The sequence below is a fragment of the Garra rufa genome, chromosome 23 (assembly GCF_049309525.1).
Source record: "Garra rufa chromosome 23, GarRuf1.0, whole genome shotgun sequence".
Classification (NCBI taxonomy): domain Eukaryota; kingdom Metazoa; phylum Chordata; class Actinopteri; order Cypriniformes; family Cyprinidae; genus Garra; species Garra rufa.
Window position 1 is genome coordinate 22,324,128 of NC_133383.1, and position 19,850 is coordinate 22,343,977.

A 19,850-nucleotide genomic window follows, 5' to 3' on the forward strand; every position below is an offset into this window, starting at 1 on the left:
GCATTTTATTGGACTTCAAAATTTCAACACCCATTCACTGCCATTATAAAGCTTGGAAGAGCCAGAACATTAAATATAACTCTGATTGTATTCACTTGAAAGAAGAAAGTCATATACACCTAGGATAGCTTGAGAGTAAATAAATAATGGGGTGATTTTCAGTTTTGGGAGAACTATTCCTCTTACTAGCACACAAATATATACTGCTGTAGGAGTATGAGTAGTATGTTAAAAGTATATGTCAAACACAGCTACTGTTTCTTTTAGAGTCATAGCAGCAGAATTCAGTTGGCTGGGATTGGTCTGGCCACCAGTGAACGATCTGAGAGAACCAATCATTGCATCACTTCACAGTGTGTTGTTCATTGTTTCACTTCCCCCTCTGGCTTTAGCAATTAGGTGTCAGATATAGAATAAGCACATCATGTTTTGTTCAATAGCTCCAAACAGTTCCGACAGCAATACCTGTTCAACCCCGTGCTCACACTCTCATAACAACAGATTGCTCCGATGATACTTTTTCACTCGACTGAGCAAATTATTTGCTGCGTTCACACCATATGGGCTGCGAATTTAAGGCCCAGTCCCTGAGGTTTATAGACTTAAGATGCTTGACAGCACAGCCATGCGAGAACAGTGTCTGCCATTGACATCACACAGCAAAAGACAACACAACGAACTTACTGAGATCAGATGGTCTACAAGAGATGTGAAACATTAGCTGCAAAGCCATGAATTCGCACAGCAGCTGATGCCCTGCTAGACTGGAAGTGACTACAGCTGATTTGCTGGTGTCAACTGTAAATCAATGCAGAAGAGTGACTCCCTTTTCAATAATGACCACCAATAAACAGGCTGACTGACACTTTCTCATTCGGTTGAGTCCTGCGCCTGTCTGGTGCCTATCAATCTCGAAGTTACCACTTCGTCCTCCATCTGATCCCTTTCTCTGAAAACAGCCGGGTTTGCTGAGCTGGGGGCGATTACACAAAGTAATAGCAGACTGGCTGTAAAAGTGAGACTTTTATGGACAGGTTTCTCTTTTAGGAAGTGACTTGTGACACTCGTGCCAACTTCACAACTTTTTGCGTCACTCTGGCTTTCTTGGTGAACGCTGTGGCCAGCTACCTGGGGTTTTAATTACTGTTTTTCAATTAGTGTGCGATTCCAACCACCTGCAGGTGTGTCCACGCTGCCATGGCATAATGGCTTTCCGTTAAAACTAATTAGGACCTGGGGAGAGGGACGTACCTGGGCAAGGAAACAACTGTTGAGACATGATGTTCAGGTGTGTGCCTAAGTATGCAGGTCGTGCATTGAGTTTTTACTAATTGCATAGCTTAATGTCAATTATATGACATTAAAAAGTGAATAAATCACAAATTTTTCTAAATGAACATTGCCCAACAGCGACACAAGTGTTTGAAGTTACAACGAAAGTCCATGTCTCTCGCCTCTGCTGAGCCTATTGAGTTTTAACAGACCCCCTAAAGAATGCAGTGAGTTTGTTGGGGGGGTAATTGAGAATGAATGGGAGAAAGTCACATGGAAGTAATTGCGATATGATTGGATATGACTGGTCATGATTGGCTGTGATTGGTTTATGGGATAAATCCCGCCTATTGTGTTCTGCGCGTTCTGCTTTCGCGAATCTGAATGAACAATATAATGCCGTTAAAGGGAAGATTAATTTTTAAAATTAAGTAAACAACTCACACACTTAGAAATAACATTTTTTTTTTTTACATCAAAATAAGACTTAAAATGGCTTTTAAAAGATCTGTGGAGTTTTAGTGAGTAATCAGCTTGGTGACATTTAAAGTAAATCTCCATGTCTTTGACCAATATTTACCAAGCTTTGATGACTGATGATCTGAAAAATTTCTTTTTTGTTTTTCTGATAGTTAAGTAATGTTTATTTAACCGAGAAAATGTAACCGGGATACGAATTTTGTCAATTTGTAACAAAAATAAAGAAAAAAAACTGAGAGAACTTTGCTTCCTTATTTCAAAACACCACTGCACCATTGAGATCTGGCCACATCTAGAATCAGATAAAAAAGTTCTCTTTTTTTTAAGTGATGAAAAGAGGTATAGAGACTTTAAGAGAGAGAGAGAAATTGTTAGATATATTAGAGTTTGAAGGTTGTTTTGAGCCAGTCATATATCAGCAGAATGAGTTGGCCTGTGACAGAGCTCGGAGCACCTTGGATCGCGACCCAGCGATGGGCGTCCAGATTTCCTGGGCTGCTCGTACACTAAGCATTCCAATAGGATGATGAGAAATTGTTCGCTTCAGGCCACAGTATATCACTCTACGGCCTTGCCACTTGTTGACAACTGTGACCTTGTTAGAATCTATAAGTGAGACATCCACTTTCAAGTCGTAAAAACTGCAAAGTCTTATTACATTTTTTTCCCTACTAGTTCTACCCTTGAAGAGAGACATATACATATATACAGAAAAATGAAACCAACCTCAAACTATCATAGAAGACGACTTTCGTTGTTGTTTTCCTTCATTTAATGATGGCAATAGAATTACAAAGATTCACCTGAAGTTCAAAGATCTTCGCGACAAGCTCACGGTTGAGTTTGGCAATTCATTTTGCTCTAATAAGACATTAGGCATAATTATTCTGTGTGAAATGTAATCAGCGTTATATTTGATACTGACAGGGAATTGTATCCGCCACCCCAGAGCCTTGACATTACACTCTTGAAAATAAAGGTTACAATTAATTTATTTATTTATTTCCGCCACAGTGATGCCATAAAAGAACCATTTTGGGATCCCCAAAGAGCCTTTCAGTGAACATTTCAGTGATAGTTCAACCAAAAATGACAATTCTGTCATTCATTTCTCACCCTCATGTTGTTCCAAACCCGTAAGACCATCGTTCATCTTTAAAACACAAATTAAGATATTTTTAATGAAAATATCTTTGACTCTCCATAGAAGGCAAGGGTGTTTCCACATTCAAGGCCCAGAAAGCTAGCAAGAACACCAACAAAACAGTCCATGTGACACCAGTGGTTCAACTGTATTTTATGAAGCTACTAGAATACTTTTTGTGCACAAAAACACTAAAATAACAACTTTATTCAACAATTTATTCCCAGTTCGTCAACCTCTACCTCCATTACGGAGAGTACCACAATGCATACACATATGCGTTTTTTTTTTTTTTTTTTTTTTCGCACACAAAAAGTATTCTTGTAGCTTCATAAAAGTACGGTTGAACCTCTGATGTCACAGACTATTTTGTCGATGTTCTTGATACCTTTCTGGGCTTTGAACGTGGAAGGACCCTAGCTGACTATGAAGAGTCAGAAAGCTCTTGGATTACATCAAAAATATTTTTATTTGTGTTCTGAAGATGTGAGAAATTAATGACAGAATTTTTCATTTTTGGGTGAAGTATGCCCTTAAAAGAAGCATTTTTCTTACTGTGGTGAATATTTTAATGATCTATGTTCTTTATAGAACCAAAAGATCACAATAAGGAACTTATTTTTAAGAGTGTATACTAGGACCTTCCCAGCTAAATGCATCCACACCAAAACATCCAGCATCTACCATTATATCCCATTTCTTGTTGCTTAACACCAACAAAAAAACATACCAAACCAAACCGACACCTCATTCTTTTAAGAAAGCAATTACCATCTTCAATTACCAATGCAGCATTAAATGAACTCTTGAGGAGCATTTTAGATTATAAATCAAGGTAATTGGCAATTAGGATTTGCTTAATGGTATAGAACAAAAACAAAGTTCCTTAGATTACCCTAATAATTCTCATTTCAGAAAAAAAGAGCATCCCTTCACCCCAGCAGTGGCACTGACTTTGATTGTAGCATCTCATAAGTATTTCAGCCGTCTCGACAGCAAACAGCCTTCCTGCCACCGAGCATGCCATAAACAGGGCCTTATAAAAATTGTTTTCAGCATTACTGTCATGTAAGACACTCTCTCCCTTCAGCTCCCCGTGAGGCGGCCGCCTCGGGCTCCTGCTCCACGCTGAGCCTCTCTGATCTCAAGACCTAGAGGCTATGACCTCATTAGCATACTCCCGTAAACAGACTACGCTTTCCGTAAACAACAGCCTCGCTCGGCGCGAGCAACGGATGATGCGGGCAGAGGTCGTCCTCACCCGCTGAACGAGAGGTTTTGCTCGTAATGAATAGAGTTTCGATTTAGGGGACTGCGGATGGTATGGAGTTGGTCTCTGTTTACAAATCCGCCGGAGTAAGTAGCAGCGCATTTGCCTCGAATGCATCGTTTCAGCCGATCCTCTCCTGCCCGTGGCTGTTCCTTCACGTGGCGGGCCGTGTAGCGGAGGACCGCCGTTAATGGCCCCTCTCTTAAAAGGCTCTTAGCTGAGTCGCAGTCCTAAGCCTCTCCCTGGGCTCTCCATTTGTTCTACCTCTGCACCCCAGTCACGGCAAATAAACAACCTGAAGCATGGAGAATGGCAGCTCCGCTCTCCTCTCCTCTCTAATTTAGATATCCTGGCTTCACAGCTGAGGGAGATTAAAGAGTGTGGCGCATGGGAGTTGGCCTACAGCCACAGCGAGAAGCCATCTGGGTACATATCACAGCCTCTCCACCCCGCTTCCTCCCACCCTCCAATCAGAAGAAAGGAGACGAGCCGCATGTGTTGACAAAGACGTCTGCGATGAGGGGTGAGTCTGGCAGAATGCATGCAGAATTTAAAGACAGCTCTAATAAAGCAATAAGACACAGAGTGTATTATCACAGCTAAAGGGGTTTGGAAGACACAATGGATATACAGCAGCTCAACAGAAAACTCGACCTAGGCTCACTGGGAAAATGAGCTTTTACTTAAAGTACAAAAACATACGTATATACATACAATTCACTGCAGTTTTAATCTCAAATGAGCACTAGGTCGCAGTAAAACACCAAGTTTGATCCCTTTTCATTCAAATTATGATTAAAGGAGCAGATTATTGATTAATAAATAAATATTTGTGCACAGTTGCTAGCAAAGTCCTATGTTATGACCTCAAAATACTTTAGCACATGATTTAAATTGCTTTTCTGATGAAGTAAACATGCTCAGTAGTGCACCCGGTGCAGCACTGCACTTGTGAGGCAAAGCACTCAGGTGCTTGTCCTGTGAAAGAGGACTCACTAAAAAAAAAAAGCTCAAACACTTACAAAGAAGAAAATGGCATGGTTGCTTTAGCAAATAGTAAATAGGTTTTTATAACACTATCAGTCAGGTTTAGGGTAGGGTTTAAGTGATGGTTCACCCAAAAATGACATTTTCATGTTTATCTGCTTACCCCCAGGGCATCCAAGGTGTAGGTGATTTTTTTTTTTAGTAGAACACAAACAAAGATTTTTAACCAAAACTATTGCAGTTTGTCAGTCATATAATGGCAGTCAATGGGACCCATGGCTTTGAGAGTCAAAAAAACATACACAGACAAAACCAAATTAAACCCTGCGGCTTGTGAGGATACACTGAGGTCTTAACACATGAAACAATCGGTCTGTGCAAGAAACTTAACAGTATTTATATAATTTTTTTCCACCGCAATGTCCAACTGTCCTGAGTGCGTTCACAACAGCAGGCGTGTGACGGAGAGCAAGCATAACTTCAGTCAATCAGGCTCAAAAGTTGGGAGTCGGTGAAAAGTCAACACCCCCGGAGGAGTTTGCGCAAGCAAACGTAATCTTTTAGTTTTTAATCGGCTGCAGCATTCAGGATAAGCACTATAAATTAAAATTTTGAGTAGCCGTCATACCCACAGTCTCTCTGTGTAAACAATGAGTGAAGTATACGTGCGACAGATCGCTTCCATGCATGCGTCTACTATGTCAGAGCAAGTTGACGCGTCAGGTGCCGGCTGTTGTGAACGCACTCAGGACAGTTGGACATTGCGGTGGATCAGAGGCAAAAAAAAAAAAAAAAAGAGATATAAATAATGTTCAGTAGGGCTGTGCAATAAATCGCATGCGATTGTCAGGCGTATCTCCTCAGTAAAGCCGGTTCTGTGATTAGTAGTAAATCTCCATCATGTGCGTTCAGATGGCGCGGTATTTAAAACACTAAGCCGTAGATCACTGAAAAGCTACGCAATATCGCGTTCAAAATCGAATGCGATTCATCCGCGATTTTGAACGCGATATTGCGTAGCTTTTCAGCTTCTTGCACAGACCGATTGTTTCGTGTGTTAAGACCTCAGGGTATCGTCACAAGCCGCAGGGTTTAATTTAGTTTTGTCTGTGTATGTTTTTTTTTGACTCTAGAAGCCGTGGGTCCCATTAACTGCCATTATATGACTGACAGACTGCAACGGTTTGAGTTAAAAATCTTAGTTTGTGTTCTACTGAAGAAACAAAGTCACCTACATCTTGGATGCCCTGGGGGTAAGCAGATAAACATCAAATTTCATTTTTGAGTGAACTATCCCTTTAATATAGATGGCATGCTATTTTCAAACGCAATTAAGCATTACTTTTAACGGCACTGCTGCGATACGTACAACAACCAACACAATAAAAAATTGCCAGATTCAAGTTAATGTTTCAGATAAAATAGCACACACTTTGAAAAAACACTTACAGGACATTCCAAATATACAACATACACAAACATACAAAGTAATATCATATAATTTTTTCTAGAAAAAAATTACTGCTCTCGAAATGCCAGAGTATTGCTATTTCGCCAAGATGTTCAGCCTGTGTTTACCATGTTATGCACTTGTTAGAAGGTTCTGGTTGGTTTCTAGATGGTTGTTTACTTAAAAAGGCCCAACTGTGCCTCCTTCCTTAAGTTTACTACCTAATCCCATGACAAAAACGTACGTACCTGTGGGAACTTTTTCACAAGATGCAAAATACGTACCAATGAGTACATTTCACTGCAGTTTCCAACAGAAATGAACACTAGAGGCGGTCAAACAGCGAGCACTTGTAATCATTTTCATACACAGTTATGATTGCAGCTCTTGTTTCGCTTTCCAGCGTTGACCCCTGCCAGATTACTACCCCCTAGTATTTAGAGTTAGTTGGTTTAGGGTTAGGTGTGGGGGAAGGGTTAGGATCAGTGGCGGCTGGTCCATAGGGGGCGCTGGGGCGCCGCCCCCCCCCTCAAGTTAGCCAAGGAAGAAGACTATTAATATGTTAAAAATAAGTCTAATACACATTGCAAAATAATTACGAAATTGCATTATTTTGACATACTATTCGACTGGTAGTTATGTTAGCACCTGTTAAAAATAAAAAAAATCTAGACTGTTTTTCGTTTGTTTGTGTATGCGGGACGCCGGCCAAATGGGTGTCTATTAGGTCTGTAAATATTTGAAACGCATGTGACTTGAGGCTGAGCTCTGATTGGCTTGTTTCAGATTGTCCTCGGGGCGCAGAGCACTGCGCCCCAGACCCTCCCACTTTAGATCTTAGCCAATCAATCTTGTTTTTATATATTTTGTCCTCATGTGATTGGACCGTTCTCGACTGTCAAATATGTGCAATATCTTTTCCGAGATGAAAGTAAATTTGATTTTATCTTTCACAAGCCATTCAAATGAAGAAAAAATAAATAAAATAAACATACGAATCATGGAGTTTGGATAGAGTTTGCTTGCTAGATGCGATGTAAGTCATGCCTTTTATTGTTTTCATTGGCTGTGTCCAAATTCAGGGTCTACATCCTTCGGAGGACTCATTTGAAGGATGTTACGTCACAGCACCGCGACGAAGGCTGTCCAAATTCGTAGGATCCTTCAAATGCGGCCCACAAATACGTCCTCCTTTTCCCCGAATTGGAAGGATGGGTCTGGTGGATCCTTTCCCGTCCTACCTATCCCATAATTCCTTTCGGCAGAGCGCTTCAAATAATGGCGGACAAAACGAGCGGTAGTAATGATGCAAGTTTTAAAAAAACTGGCGTTTCAAAAAATATTTTTTTACAGCGGATGTCTAGTTAGGCCTTTGGTTTTAGCGTTAAACTTATTTTTTTTTTACATTTGTATGTTTATATGTTAAAAAACATCACTTTTGTAAACTAGCTTCTTTCTTACTGCCTGTGTGAATATCCCCTTACACACAGCTAATTTCTTGTTAGTGATTGAAGCTGTTTTTAACGCTTTTTGGGACGAAAGAGCAGTTATTTTGTTTTGTGCAGTACAGATAACCTTACTTTTTGCTTAGCGCTGTCACGGTTGCTAGGCGATAGGATACGAGCAACGGGGAAGGGAGGGAACTGAAAGAAGGGTAGGCTGTCCAAATTCACTGACACCTACTTCCAGGTTTTGCGGTCTTCGGAGGACCCCTCCTCCGAAGACCTGGTAGGAAGGATCCTAAGGAGGATGCAGACCCTGAATTTGGACACAGCCAAAGTTTGTTATTTCAAAGTCCTGTCACCGAAGCTTTGTGGGCAACTACACAGAAAGTAACGTTAACTGTAACAATGCAGTTTAACTCAATCGTCGGGGTACAAGCAAGGGTTTATGTAGATGTCTTTTTTCAAGTAAATTGTGAGTGTTAATGTTAGTATTATTATAAGCACAATATTAAAATAGATATATATATATAGTGTTCCTTCTTTAATTGGACATACAAATATATTGTCAATAGCATTATAATTACTTATTATATTGGACTATATATAACTTTATGAAAATTAATTTATATGCAGAGCCGGATTAAATAAATGGACTACACTAGGCAGGCTGCATTTTTGGGCCCCCCTCCATCGATGTTATTTATGAATTGAAATCTGAAACTTACCAAAGTTACTAATACAAGTTAATTCACATTTTACATAGCCTATAGTCTTTAGTTACAAATTGGATGTTTGTATACCAAAATAAGTCATGTGTTGTATATTAAACAGTCTATCAGACTATTTTTTGATATTCATTATTTATACGTCATTACACGGCTCTATTAAATGCTATTAAATTATCCCCATCCATTGGGAGTGTCATTGTTAAGGCAGTAGTACCAGTAAATAACCAATAGGTGTCAGTAAACTATGTAAAACAGAGCAAATAACTTTATCTGGTTTAGCTGGCGCCTCTAAATATATCAGTGATGCGCGGGTCAATGTATATACAACCCGAACCTAACCCGCCCGCAACTCAGACCGCAAAAAAAAAAAAATAAATAAATTGTACCAGACCCGCTTCCTGACCCGCATGTTTAATATTTGCGACTGACACCAGCGATTATATGCGGCTATGAGGTGGAGATGCGTTCACTATCCAACATCATTCGGCATTTATTAGGTAATTTTGTCAAAAGAAATGTTCTTGATTAGAGGAAAAATACAGATTGTTCTTATTGTGATTTATTTTGTCTTTCCTTTAGATTAGTTTCGTTTTCGAAATATTCTAAATTATGTCAGTGATTCTGCGATGTTAATCAAGAATAATTTTATTTCGATTTACAGTGTAATAAAAGTTAAGAAAAATATTAGCCTGTAGCCCTTAATATATATAGACTAAAAGCTAATTCCTTTTTTCTTAACTTTTAACTTTTTCAAAAAATTATCAAGAATATTTAAATCAACTTAATAGGCTAGGTTAACGAATTTTCTTATACAAACGAATGCACTTCAAAAACGAAGTTTTCATATAGAAATTCAGGAATCACGAATATGACAAAATAATATTATTTTATATATATTAATAGTTTTATCAAATGAATAAGGAAATTATAGTGCTTTGAATTTATTAAGTAATGTTTAATTTAATTCGTTTTGCTCTCTGGAAATGTAAAGAAAACATACAGTTTTTACATGAATTTCGTTATTAATGGTTTTAAACAAGCATATATGAGATAATTTATATATTATTGCTTGAATAAACGTTTAAGAATAGTTCTAGAAATTTTATAATTAAGGAAATTAAACAGACCTAGGCATTTAAAAAGACATAGTGAAATGTGTCTAATAATTCTATAGTAGGCTATAAAAATGGTACAATGACATTGCTCAGTTCAACCTGTTGGGAAATCGGGCATTTTTCTACAGTTAATAACGCTTAACATTCAAAAGGTAAATATTATTCAGCCAATAAGTAGGCAGGCCTATATGTATTTCATAGAAAATCGTGTCTACTATATAAATTACAAAGGTTTAATTGGCATCTTTATTTCAAACGACCTGACCGACTGCGACCCGAATATCATTAACAAAAAATCATCAAAATTTTTTTATATTCGTAACCGCGGGTGACAGCAGGCACCCGCTCATTTTGGATCAACCCGCGCATCACTGATATATATACAGTCATGGGCTGGCATTGATGTGACGTAATGAAACAGTCTATGGTTAAGATAAACATCGTCACTATTTTTAGTTAATTAATAAATATTGAAATAAATTGTAGATAGGACATTTGTACATTTTATTTTATTTATTTTTTTATATATATATTTTTATTTTTTATTTTTTTTGTCCCTCTGTCTGGGCCCCATCCCGCCAATCGGGCCCTAGGCACGTGCCTAGTTTGCCTTTGCGTTAATCCGGCTCTGTTTATATGCAATGTTTTATTACAAATCAATTTATTTTCGCTGTCTTTGAGATTTATCCTGTGGCTCCCTCGTGTGGATAACATTAGTATTAAGGCCTTTATCTCTGAATCACATTAATATAAATGGCTAATACTTTTTGGGATGATTACAAATGTTTAATGATTACTTTACTGATAATAAAGCCTGTATTAACAGTGTGATTCATTTTGTGTGCGCCCCCCTAAAATTTTTTTGCACCAGCCGCCACTGGTTAGGATTAGGCAATCATGTAGTGATTTCAAGAGGACAGGGTAATAATTTGGCAGGGGGTCAAAAATGGACACAACACTGGATGTCACAAGCTTACTTGATAGCTCAGCCGGCTCAGAAATGGACTTAGGATGCGGAATCCTTGGGTACAAATATCATGAAAAACATGAAAAAGCTAAAAGAGAGAGACTGAAAAACAAGCTAAAACGGCATGCTTCCGATTGCGTTTTTACATCACATTTGCTTTAGTTCATACTGTCGGGTAGGTTTAGGTGTAGTGCAGATGTGCATTATTTTAAAACCTCATGGAGCATTAGAGATATAGCGTCACTCAATGGACATTTCAAGTCAGAACTGCGGTGACACAGACAAAACCAATGTCACTTAAAATGTACCATATGTATGTTCATCTGTTTCAGGGACAAAAAACAAAAACAAACTCTTTTAGCACCACTCTGCAGTGATATGTTCTTATTGGTATGTATTTCACGTCTCACGAAAAAATTCCCACAGGTACGTTTTCGCCAAGATATCAGGTTGTCAGATCAGGTTTTAAATCATCTGGCAGGCAAAATTAATGTTCTGATCATTTAAGCATGTAGCACACCTCAACAAGCCAGAAGATTTAAGGTAGGATGAGTCTAGGCTTAAAATGTATATTTTGAACAAAAAGGGAGTTAACAACATGCCGGAATTACTGCAATTATGAGACTCTGACTTGTAAAAAGCATTCATGCCCTTTTTAAGCTTGTAATTACATCTTGTAAACTTTAAAAAATCTAGAAGCTCCCACATATACCACCTGACCCCTGCATCATCATGCTGAAACATCAGGTAATTTTAGTTAAGATATTATTTGATAGTATTTTTGTTTAATAATTTCTATAATTGCCTACTGTTAATGTCTCAATAATGAAAGACACACACACACACACACACACACACACACACACACACACACACACACACACACACACACACACACAACAAACAAAATTAAATGAATTTTACTTGATGAATTTAATGAAATGAAATCAAATGTAAATTCATGTCCCAGTCACATTTTCTTAGTTAAATAAACGTTGCTTACACTACTTAAATGCCAAGTATGACTCTCATCAAGTTAGTGTTTTTAAACATTTTACATTTATTCCAAGATAATAACTCAAGACAATAACAATTTAAACAATATATTTTATTTGTGAACTTATGTTCAGCTATTCTTTTTAATAGTTAACTATTAAATTAGTCTTTCCATTAACGCCATTATCAAGGAAATACATACACACACGCGCACACACTCATACATAACTAAAACTTGTAGTTTATTATGCAACAGAAATCAAGTAAGAGAAATGAAAAGTGAATTCAGGGCAAAGTGACTGTTTTCCAACTGGCTAATTCCTGTCCATTCAATAGCCAACCTCCTAGATGAGATTGGATAAATCTTCATTTTTCTTCTGCCAGTGGGTATAAGAAAAAAAACATGAGAGTAGAAAAGTGACCTCCTCGTCAAACAAGGGCATTTCCTAATATAGCCAAATGTAGAACTAGTCACACACGAAAAAAAATTAAAGCCAGAACAGCAGAGCCGGTCTCCACTAGGGGTCAGCCAAACCACTGGCCATGCAAATTGGCTACTTTAATGGTAATAATGAAAGTGGAAAGAAGGCGGAGGAGAGCTGGCCTGGTTTCATTGTGCTGGCAGAGCAGCAGTGACATGCTGCTATTTAGAGAGCTGAAAAGAAGCCTACAGCACTGAACTGAGGCGTGACAACTCTGGAAGTACCAGCAGTCCTCAAATGGGTCAGGATGGACTGAATATTAACTAGGCCCTGCACACTAGTTTTCGCAGCAGCATTATGCTGAAAATTTAACATGCAGCTCTGGCCCTGCCTACGCTTTCTGTAACACAAACACATTCTGAAATGGCAGGAAGAACATTGATTGCATTAAGATTATTAGAATTTGCTGTAAGACAGGAGAATGTTCAGAGACCTTACAGCTTTACCAAAGTCAGATTGTTGGTGCATAATGCTACACTAAAGAACATTATAAAGCATTATATACACATTATACAAGAATTTTATTTTAATCCTGGAGTAAAGTTGTCTATTTTCTGTCTATCTATCATTCTATTATTCTATCTGTCACCCTCTGTCATTCTATGTCGCTCTATTTATTCGTTCTGTCGCTTTGTCATCTATTGCTCTATCATTTCTATCTACTGCTCTATCTGTTCTATCTATCTATCTATCTATCTATCTATCTATCTATCTATCAATCTATCTATCTATCTATCTATCGTTCTATGTATTTATCATTGTCTGTTCCATCCATCCATCCATCTATCATTCTATGTATTTAACGTTGTCTGTCCTATCTATCAATCTATCTATGGTTTTATTTTTATATTGTTCTGTCATATGTTCTATCATCCATCCATCCCAATATCTATCCAATACCAAAATATATATATATATATATATATTGTGGCGGGAGGGACGAACGACAGACACAGTGGGTGTGGCGTCAGGCCTCGGAGAGGCTTTTATTAAACAGAAAGTGAAAGAAAAGTGTCCAAAAGGGGAAATAAAAGTGTCCAAATAAACGGGGGATCTGGTGTCCTCGTTGTGAAGGGGGTTCCGTGAAGGAGGGGCAGTGTTTAAATGGGAAGGGTCCATGTAAGGGGCGGAGTCCGGCGGCCGCACGCGCTCCCCGCTTAGGTCCGGAGCGCGAGGGGCGGCGGCATCTCTGGCAGCAACGTCCTTCTTCTGCTGCTCTGCGGCACTCTCGGGGGATTCGACGGCCCGGCAACCTGGCCCGTCAGCCGACTAACAGGTGCGGCGTTCGTCCGGACACACGGGGTCCGGCTGCTCGTCCTCTGGCGGCACTGGCTTCCTCTTCACCCCTTCCTGGACCCACGAGGACACCAGCGTGCATGCACGGGGGAGAGACCGGTCTCCTGAGGAGAGGCGCGCTCGGCATTTAAACAGCGGCGGTGATGAGGCTTCATTCCATTCAGGTGCTCCCCATCACACGCCGCCAGCCCGGGATGTTTTCGCGCCCCTCCTCTCCCCTACACACCCACTCCCGTCGAGAGCCTGGAGAAGGGCGGCGAATAAGGGACGGGGTGGTGATGATATTTAGGGGGGAGGCAGCCGACTCGCCACAATATATATATATATATATATATATATATATATATATATATATATATATATATATATATACATACATACATACATATATCATTCTATTGTTCGGTTCTATATGTCTACCTATATCGATCCATCCTTCCATTCTATCTATCTATCTATCTGTCATATTTTCTATCATCCATCCATCTGTCCATCCAGCTATCCCAATATCTACCTACCTATATCTATCCATCTATTGTTCTGTCATTCTATGTATCCCTCTTTCAATATCTATCATTGTCATTTTTTTCTATCATCCATACATATATCCTAGTATCTACCTACCTACAGGTCCTTCTAAAAAAATTTGCATATTGTGATAAAGTTCATTATTTTCTGTAATGTACTGATAAACATTAGACTTTCATATATTTTAGATTCATTACACACAACTGAAGTAGTTCAAGCCTTTTATTGTTTTAATATTGATGATTTTGGCATACAGCTCATGAAAACCCAAAATTCCTATCTCAAAAAAATTAGCATATCATGAAAAGGTTCTCTAAATGAGCTATTAACCTAATCATCTGAATCAACTAATTAACTCCATTAAACACCTGCAAAAGATTCCTGAGGCTTTTAAAAACTCCCAGCTTGGTTCATTACTCAAAACCGCAATCATGGGTAAGACTGCCGACCTGACTGCTGTCCAGAAGGCCATCATTGACACCCTCAAGCAAGAGGGTAAGACACAGAAAGAAATTTCTGAACGAATAGGCTGTTCCCAGAGTGCTGTATCAAGGAAGTGGGAAGGAAAAAGTGTGGCAGAAAACACTGCACAACGAGAAGAGGTGACCGGACCCTGAGGAAGATTGTGGAGAAGGACCGATTCCAGACCTTGGGGGACCTGCGGAAGCAGTGGACTGAGTCTGGAGTAGAAACATCCAGAGCCACCGTGTACAGGCGCCAGGTCAAGCCACTTTTGAACCAGAAACAGCGGCAGAAGCGCCTGACCTGGGCTACAGAGAAGCAGCACTGGACTGTTGCTCAGTGGTCCAAAGTACTTTTTTCGGATGAAAGCAAATTTTGCATGTCATTCATAAATCAAGGTGCCAGAGTCTGGGGGAAGACTGGGGAGAGGGAAATGCCAAAATGCCTGAAGTCCAGTGTCAAGTACGCACAGTCAGTGATGGTCTGGGGTGCCATGTCAGCTGCTGGTGTTGGTCCATTGTGTTTTATCAAGGGCAGGGTCAATGCAGCTAGCTATCAGGAGATTTTGGAGCACTTCATGCTTCCATCTGCTGAAAAGCTTTATGGAGATGAAGATTTCATTTTTCAGAACGACCTGGCACCTGCTCACAGTGCCAAAACCACTGGTAAATGGTTTACTGACCATGGTATTACTGTGCTCAATTGGCCTGCCAACTCTCCTGACCTGAACCCCATAGAGAATCTGTGGAATATTGTGAAGAGAAAGTTGAGAGACGCAAGACCCAACACTCTGGATGAGCTTAAGGCCGCTATTGAAGCATCCTGGGCCTCCATAACACCTCAGCAGTGCCACAGGCTGATTGCCTCCATGCCACGCCGCATTGAAGCAGTCATTTCTGCAAAAGGATTCCCGACCAAGTATTGAGTGCATAACTGAACATAATTATTTGAAGGTTGACTTTTTTTGTATTAAAAACACTTTTCTTTTATTGGTCTTTTATTTGAGATAGGAATTTTGGGTTTTCATGAGCTGTATGCCAAAATCATCAATATTAAAACAATAAAAGGCTTGAACTACTTCAGTTGTGTGTAATGAATCTAAAATATATGAAAGTCAAATGTTTATCAGTACATTACAGAAAATAATGAACTTTATCACAATATGCTAATTTTTTGAGAAGGACCTGTATATCTATCTATCTATCCATCTATCTATCTATGCAAAACAATACATTTCTCTGATGACTTTGGTTTGATACTTTAAGAGCTATAACCCTCTCTTGACACTGAACGAACTGAATAAAACATCTCTGAAGATGGATTTGCACTGACACCATCCAATGCTGCCACCTAGTGGTTCACATTCATCCGTAGCTTCCTTGTGGAAAAACCAGCCATGAGCTCAACATTTGAAGCTTATGAACAATGATGGGTCAGTTTTTAAGATACCGAGGTTTCAAAAACACAGCATCCGCTCAGATCACTCCAGTGAATGCATGTGTCATGTTTAATTACCTAATGACTTCCAAACAAGCATGTAATGAAAACAAAGCCTCCATTACAACAATAAATGACTCAAACGCCAGCGAGACAGACCTGAGACCTGAGAACCACTGCCATTTTGGCGCCAGCAACCGCCGTCTAATTGGTCCTGCTTCCAAGAACTAGCAGCTGTGGGGTTAGCATTTTACAGTAACACTGAAATTGCTATTGGCATCCTGGGCATAATAAATCCGATAAAAGACTTTCGCGAGAGGAAATCAGGGGAGCTTGTTTTGACAGTGCTCATTATACGTGTGAACTCTGCAAAACTTTCCCTGCGAATTCTAGAATGTTGACCTTTTCTCTTCTTCCTCTCATTCCCACTTTTTCCTGCTGATTTCTCTCTGACACATCGTTAACTATTTAGGCAGTCCTATTAGCGCGGAAGAGGGCCGAAAACGTATGCGTTTCCTCACGTAATATATCCTGAGCCTTCCGACAATCCCGTCTCTCCGGTGCTCATTGTAGTCTTTACCGCTATTGATTTTTATCATAGATAAGGCGGCTAAATCTCCTCAAGAGCTCTAAATCCGTCCTCTCTTCACCCAGAAGCATTAGCTTCCTCCGCATGCAACAGAAAATGATCTTTTCTTTCTGGTTTGGGGGACCTCTGCTCTATCCTCCCTCAGGAGATAAGCCTCAGTCACGCCGTATAGGGCAACAGATACAGGCAACAATACAGAATGAGGATGACTGATAGGAGTCAGTGCATGCTTTGCATTTGAGACACACATGGGAATACTTGTGTTATTGGATATAATGTTACATATACATCATGCACTACTATTTTTCTAAATTATACTGTTATTACAATGTAATAACTGTGTAATTACATAGTAATGCATGTGTATTAAGCCTGTTTCTGTCAAAATATGCTAGTAAAGCCATCTCTGTAGTCATGAGCTGGTTTGACAACATAATGTGTAAACCACTTGGTCACACTGCTTGTGTAGAAGAAACCCACAGCCATATGGGATTGAAGATCAAAGGCATTTCATGTCTCACGACTTACAAAAGCTTCAATAACATGAACGAGTTTAAAATTTAAACATGGCTGGAGGAGACACATGGTTTTGTTCATATTTGTTTCAGGTAGTGTTCTGCATCATGCAATACATGTGACTCTTCAATGGGAACACCTATTAAATATTAATAGCCGAGCAACAGATGGATTTAGATGTGCTTTGATCACCAACCTTTTTTCGCCTCTGAAATTATTCTTCAATGCATATCTTCCCTGCGTAAATGCAAACTGCAGCTTACCTTGCAGCTTCAATAGATAAGCTACCGTGACTCTGAGAAACAGACACAAAGGCACAGATAGTGTGACACACTGTGATTGACAGAAGCAGATTACGCGAAATGACATATGATAAACAGCGAGGCTGAAAGTATGATAAACATCTGTATTTCAGGACCACAGATTGTGTCATGTCACACAATCCATGACAACTGAAGATCAAAGCAAACAGAAATTTCTGCTGCATACAGCATTATGTGTCATTTTACAAAATATCATCAAGCTGAGATTAAAAGCCAAAACTCGGTCTGATATTTCTTTACAGGTCATCCATATGGTCCCACATTTATCAGAGCAAAATACATTATATTCCACATCAGTAGAAACTATGAACACTAGAAGATCAACTCGTGAGCGGCAAATTTATGCAACCTGATATATAATGAACCATCTTGACACCTTGGACATTAAAATTTAATTTAAAGAAATAGTACACACAAATAAATCACATTTTGTGATTATATACTTGGGTCATTTCAAACCTGTATGCAGCTATCATATGACTTCCATTTATAGCATCTTGTACTATACTTTTTTTGGGCTTGACAAATGTGTTAAGGAAAAAAAGGTGTCAAGATCCTTCAAAAATCCTGTGTTCCAAAGAAAAAAATAATACACAACAGGTTTGGAATGACATGGGTATGTGCAAATAATGACAAAATGTTGGTTTCTGGTGAACTATTCCTTTAAGGCCATGAACGCGCAGGCTTGCTCAGCCTTCATTGTCATGTCAAGCTGTTTTAATCCAGTCCAGGTACTTTGCTTTCTGGAAATCCGACTGTTTGCTTGTTTCGTTGTTTGTGACAGGTGTTGTTGGGTGCTTCGTCAGAGTCAGAAACGAAAAGGCCATGGTAATTTGCAGCACTGCAAAAATCGTAAGTACAAACAAACCAACAGAACATTTCTTTCTGAGTCAGCTGTTTGCCGAGGACGTCATTCACCTATTATTTGTGTCCATGGAGACACAGCTTAGAAGAAAGTCTCTCGGCACAGAGGACACGTGGATTTGTTGCTAGATGTGAACCATTTATACTGTGGAATGAAAGGAAATGGAAACAAGCGGTCAGTGAGGAACAAGAAGCGTTTGAGATCATTCAAGGCTACACATTTTGCTGATTCTGAAATATCTGCACAATTGAAGTAATAAACGGTGACAGACTGAGAACTTCACTGTAGATGGCAAATGATTTGATTTTTAATTTCAGTTTTCAAAAGTGCACTGGTGACCTTATATAGGGTTTAAAATCATGTTTTTCTTTCTTCAGTCAAAAAGAAATTAAGGTTTTTGAGGAAAACATTCCAGTATTTTTCTCCATATAGCAGACTTCAATGGGAGCCAATAGGTTGAAGGTCTGAACAGCAGTTTTAATGCAGCTTCAAAGGGCTCCACACAATCCCAGTTGAGGAATAAGGGTCTTATCTAGTGAAATGTCATTTTCTAAGCAATTTTTTAAGAGTATTTGCTTTTTAAGCAAATGCTCGCCTTGAACTAGTTCGACTTCACACATGAAACTGCAATTTGGACCTTTGACCTGTAGGGCACCACTGAAGTCCACATTATAAAGAAAAAACCTGGAATGTTTTTCTTAGAAACCTTAATTTCTTTTTGACTGAAGAAAGAAAGACATCAACATCTTGGATGACATAGGGCGAGTAAATTATCATGGATTTTTGAAGTGAACTAATTCTTTAAAACTCAATGTGAAATCAAATCTGAGCTTATTTACTTCCTGAATATTATTGAATATCCTGTTTCACACAAATACATCAGACTACAGAAGTGAAATGGGTGTCATGTTATCATTAAACTGCAGATATTATAGACTCAAAACTACACTTATTGCTCTCAGTGTTTTAACAACATTCATCTAAAAATAACTATGATGGAAGAGCAAAAGATGGTGTATATGTGGCACTCACCAGACAGGCGGAGTGGAACTTCTTTTTGCAGGTACGGCAGGCTTTCTTTGGCAGCGAGTAATTGGATCCGTGAATGACAGAGAAGCAGATCATACAGTCCTCCACCCCCTCAAAACGCTTGTCAACATTGTTCTTCCACAGCGACAGACCTTCCAGAATACTGCCATTCTACCAAACACAAGCACATCTTCTAAATTAGTCTGGCCATTTTCAGTTATTCTTATTTAAAAAAAAATAATAATTATATTAGGCACTTTAGGCACTTTAATGGATTCGTTCACTCCAGATTTAAAATTTCCTGATAATTTATTCACCCTTATGTCATCCTAGATGTTTCATCAGGCATTTTTCTCCACATAGTGGACTTCAATAGGAGCCAAAGAGTTTAAGGCCCAAATTGCAGTTTCCACGCAGCTTCAAAGGGCTCTACACAATCCCATCCAAGGAATAGGGGTCTTATCTAGCA

General features: G+C 39.1%; 1 protein-coding gene across 1 annotated transcript in view; it reads right to left on the reverse strand.

The window, feature by feature from the left end:
* Positions 1-17,556: 17,556 nt before the first annotated feature.
* The window catches only part of ltn1 (listerin E3 ubiquitin protein ligase 1), a 35,346-nt gene continuing 33,052 nt past the window's right edge, over positions 17,557-19,850 (reverse strand). The window contains exons 29-30 of the mRNA XM_073829331.1: positions 19,385-19,552; positions 17,557-18,496 (exon numbers count right to left, since the gene is read on the reverse strand). Coding sequence (XP_073685432.1) covers positions 18,434-18,496; positions 19,385-19,552 — 231 coding nt within the window. The 3' untranslated portion in view covers positions 17,557-18,433. The remainder of the gene's footprint in view (positions 18,497-19,384; positions 19,553-19,850) is intronic.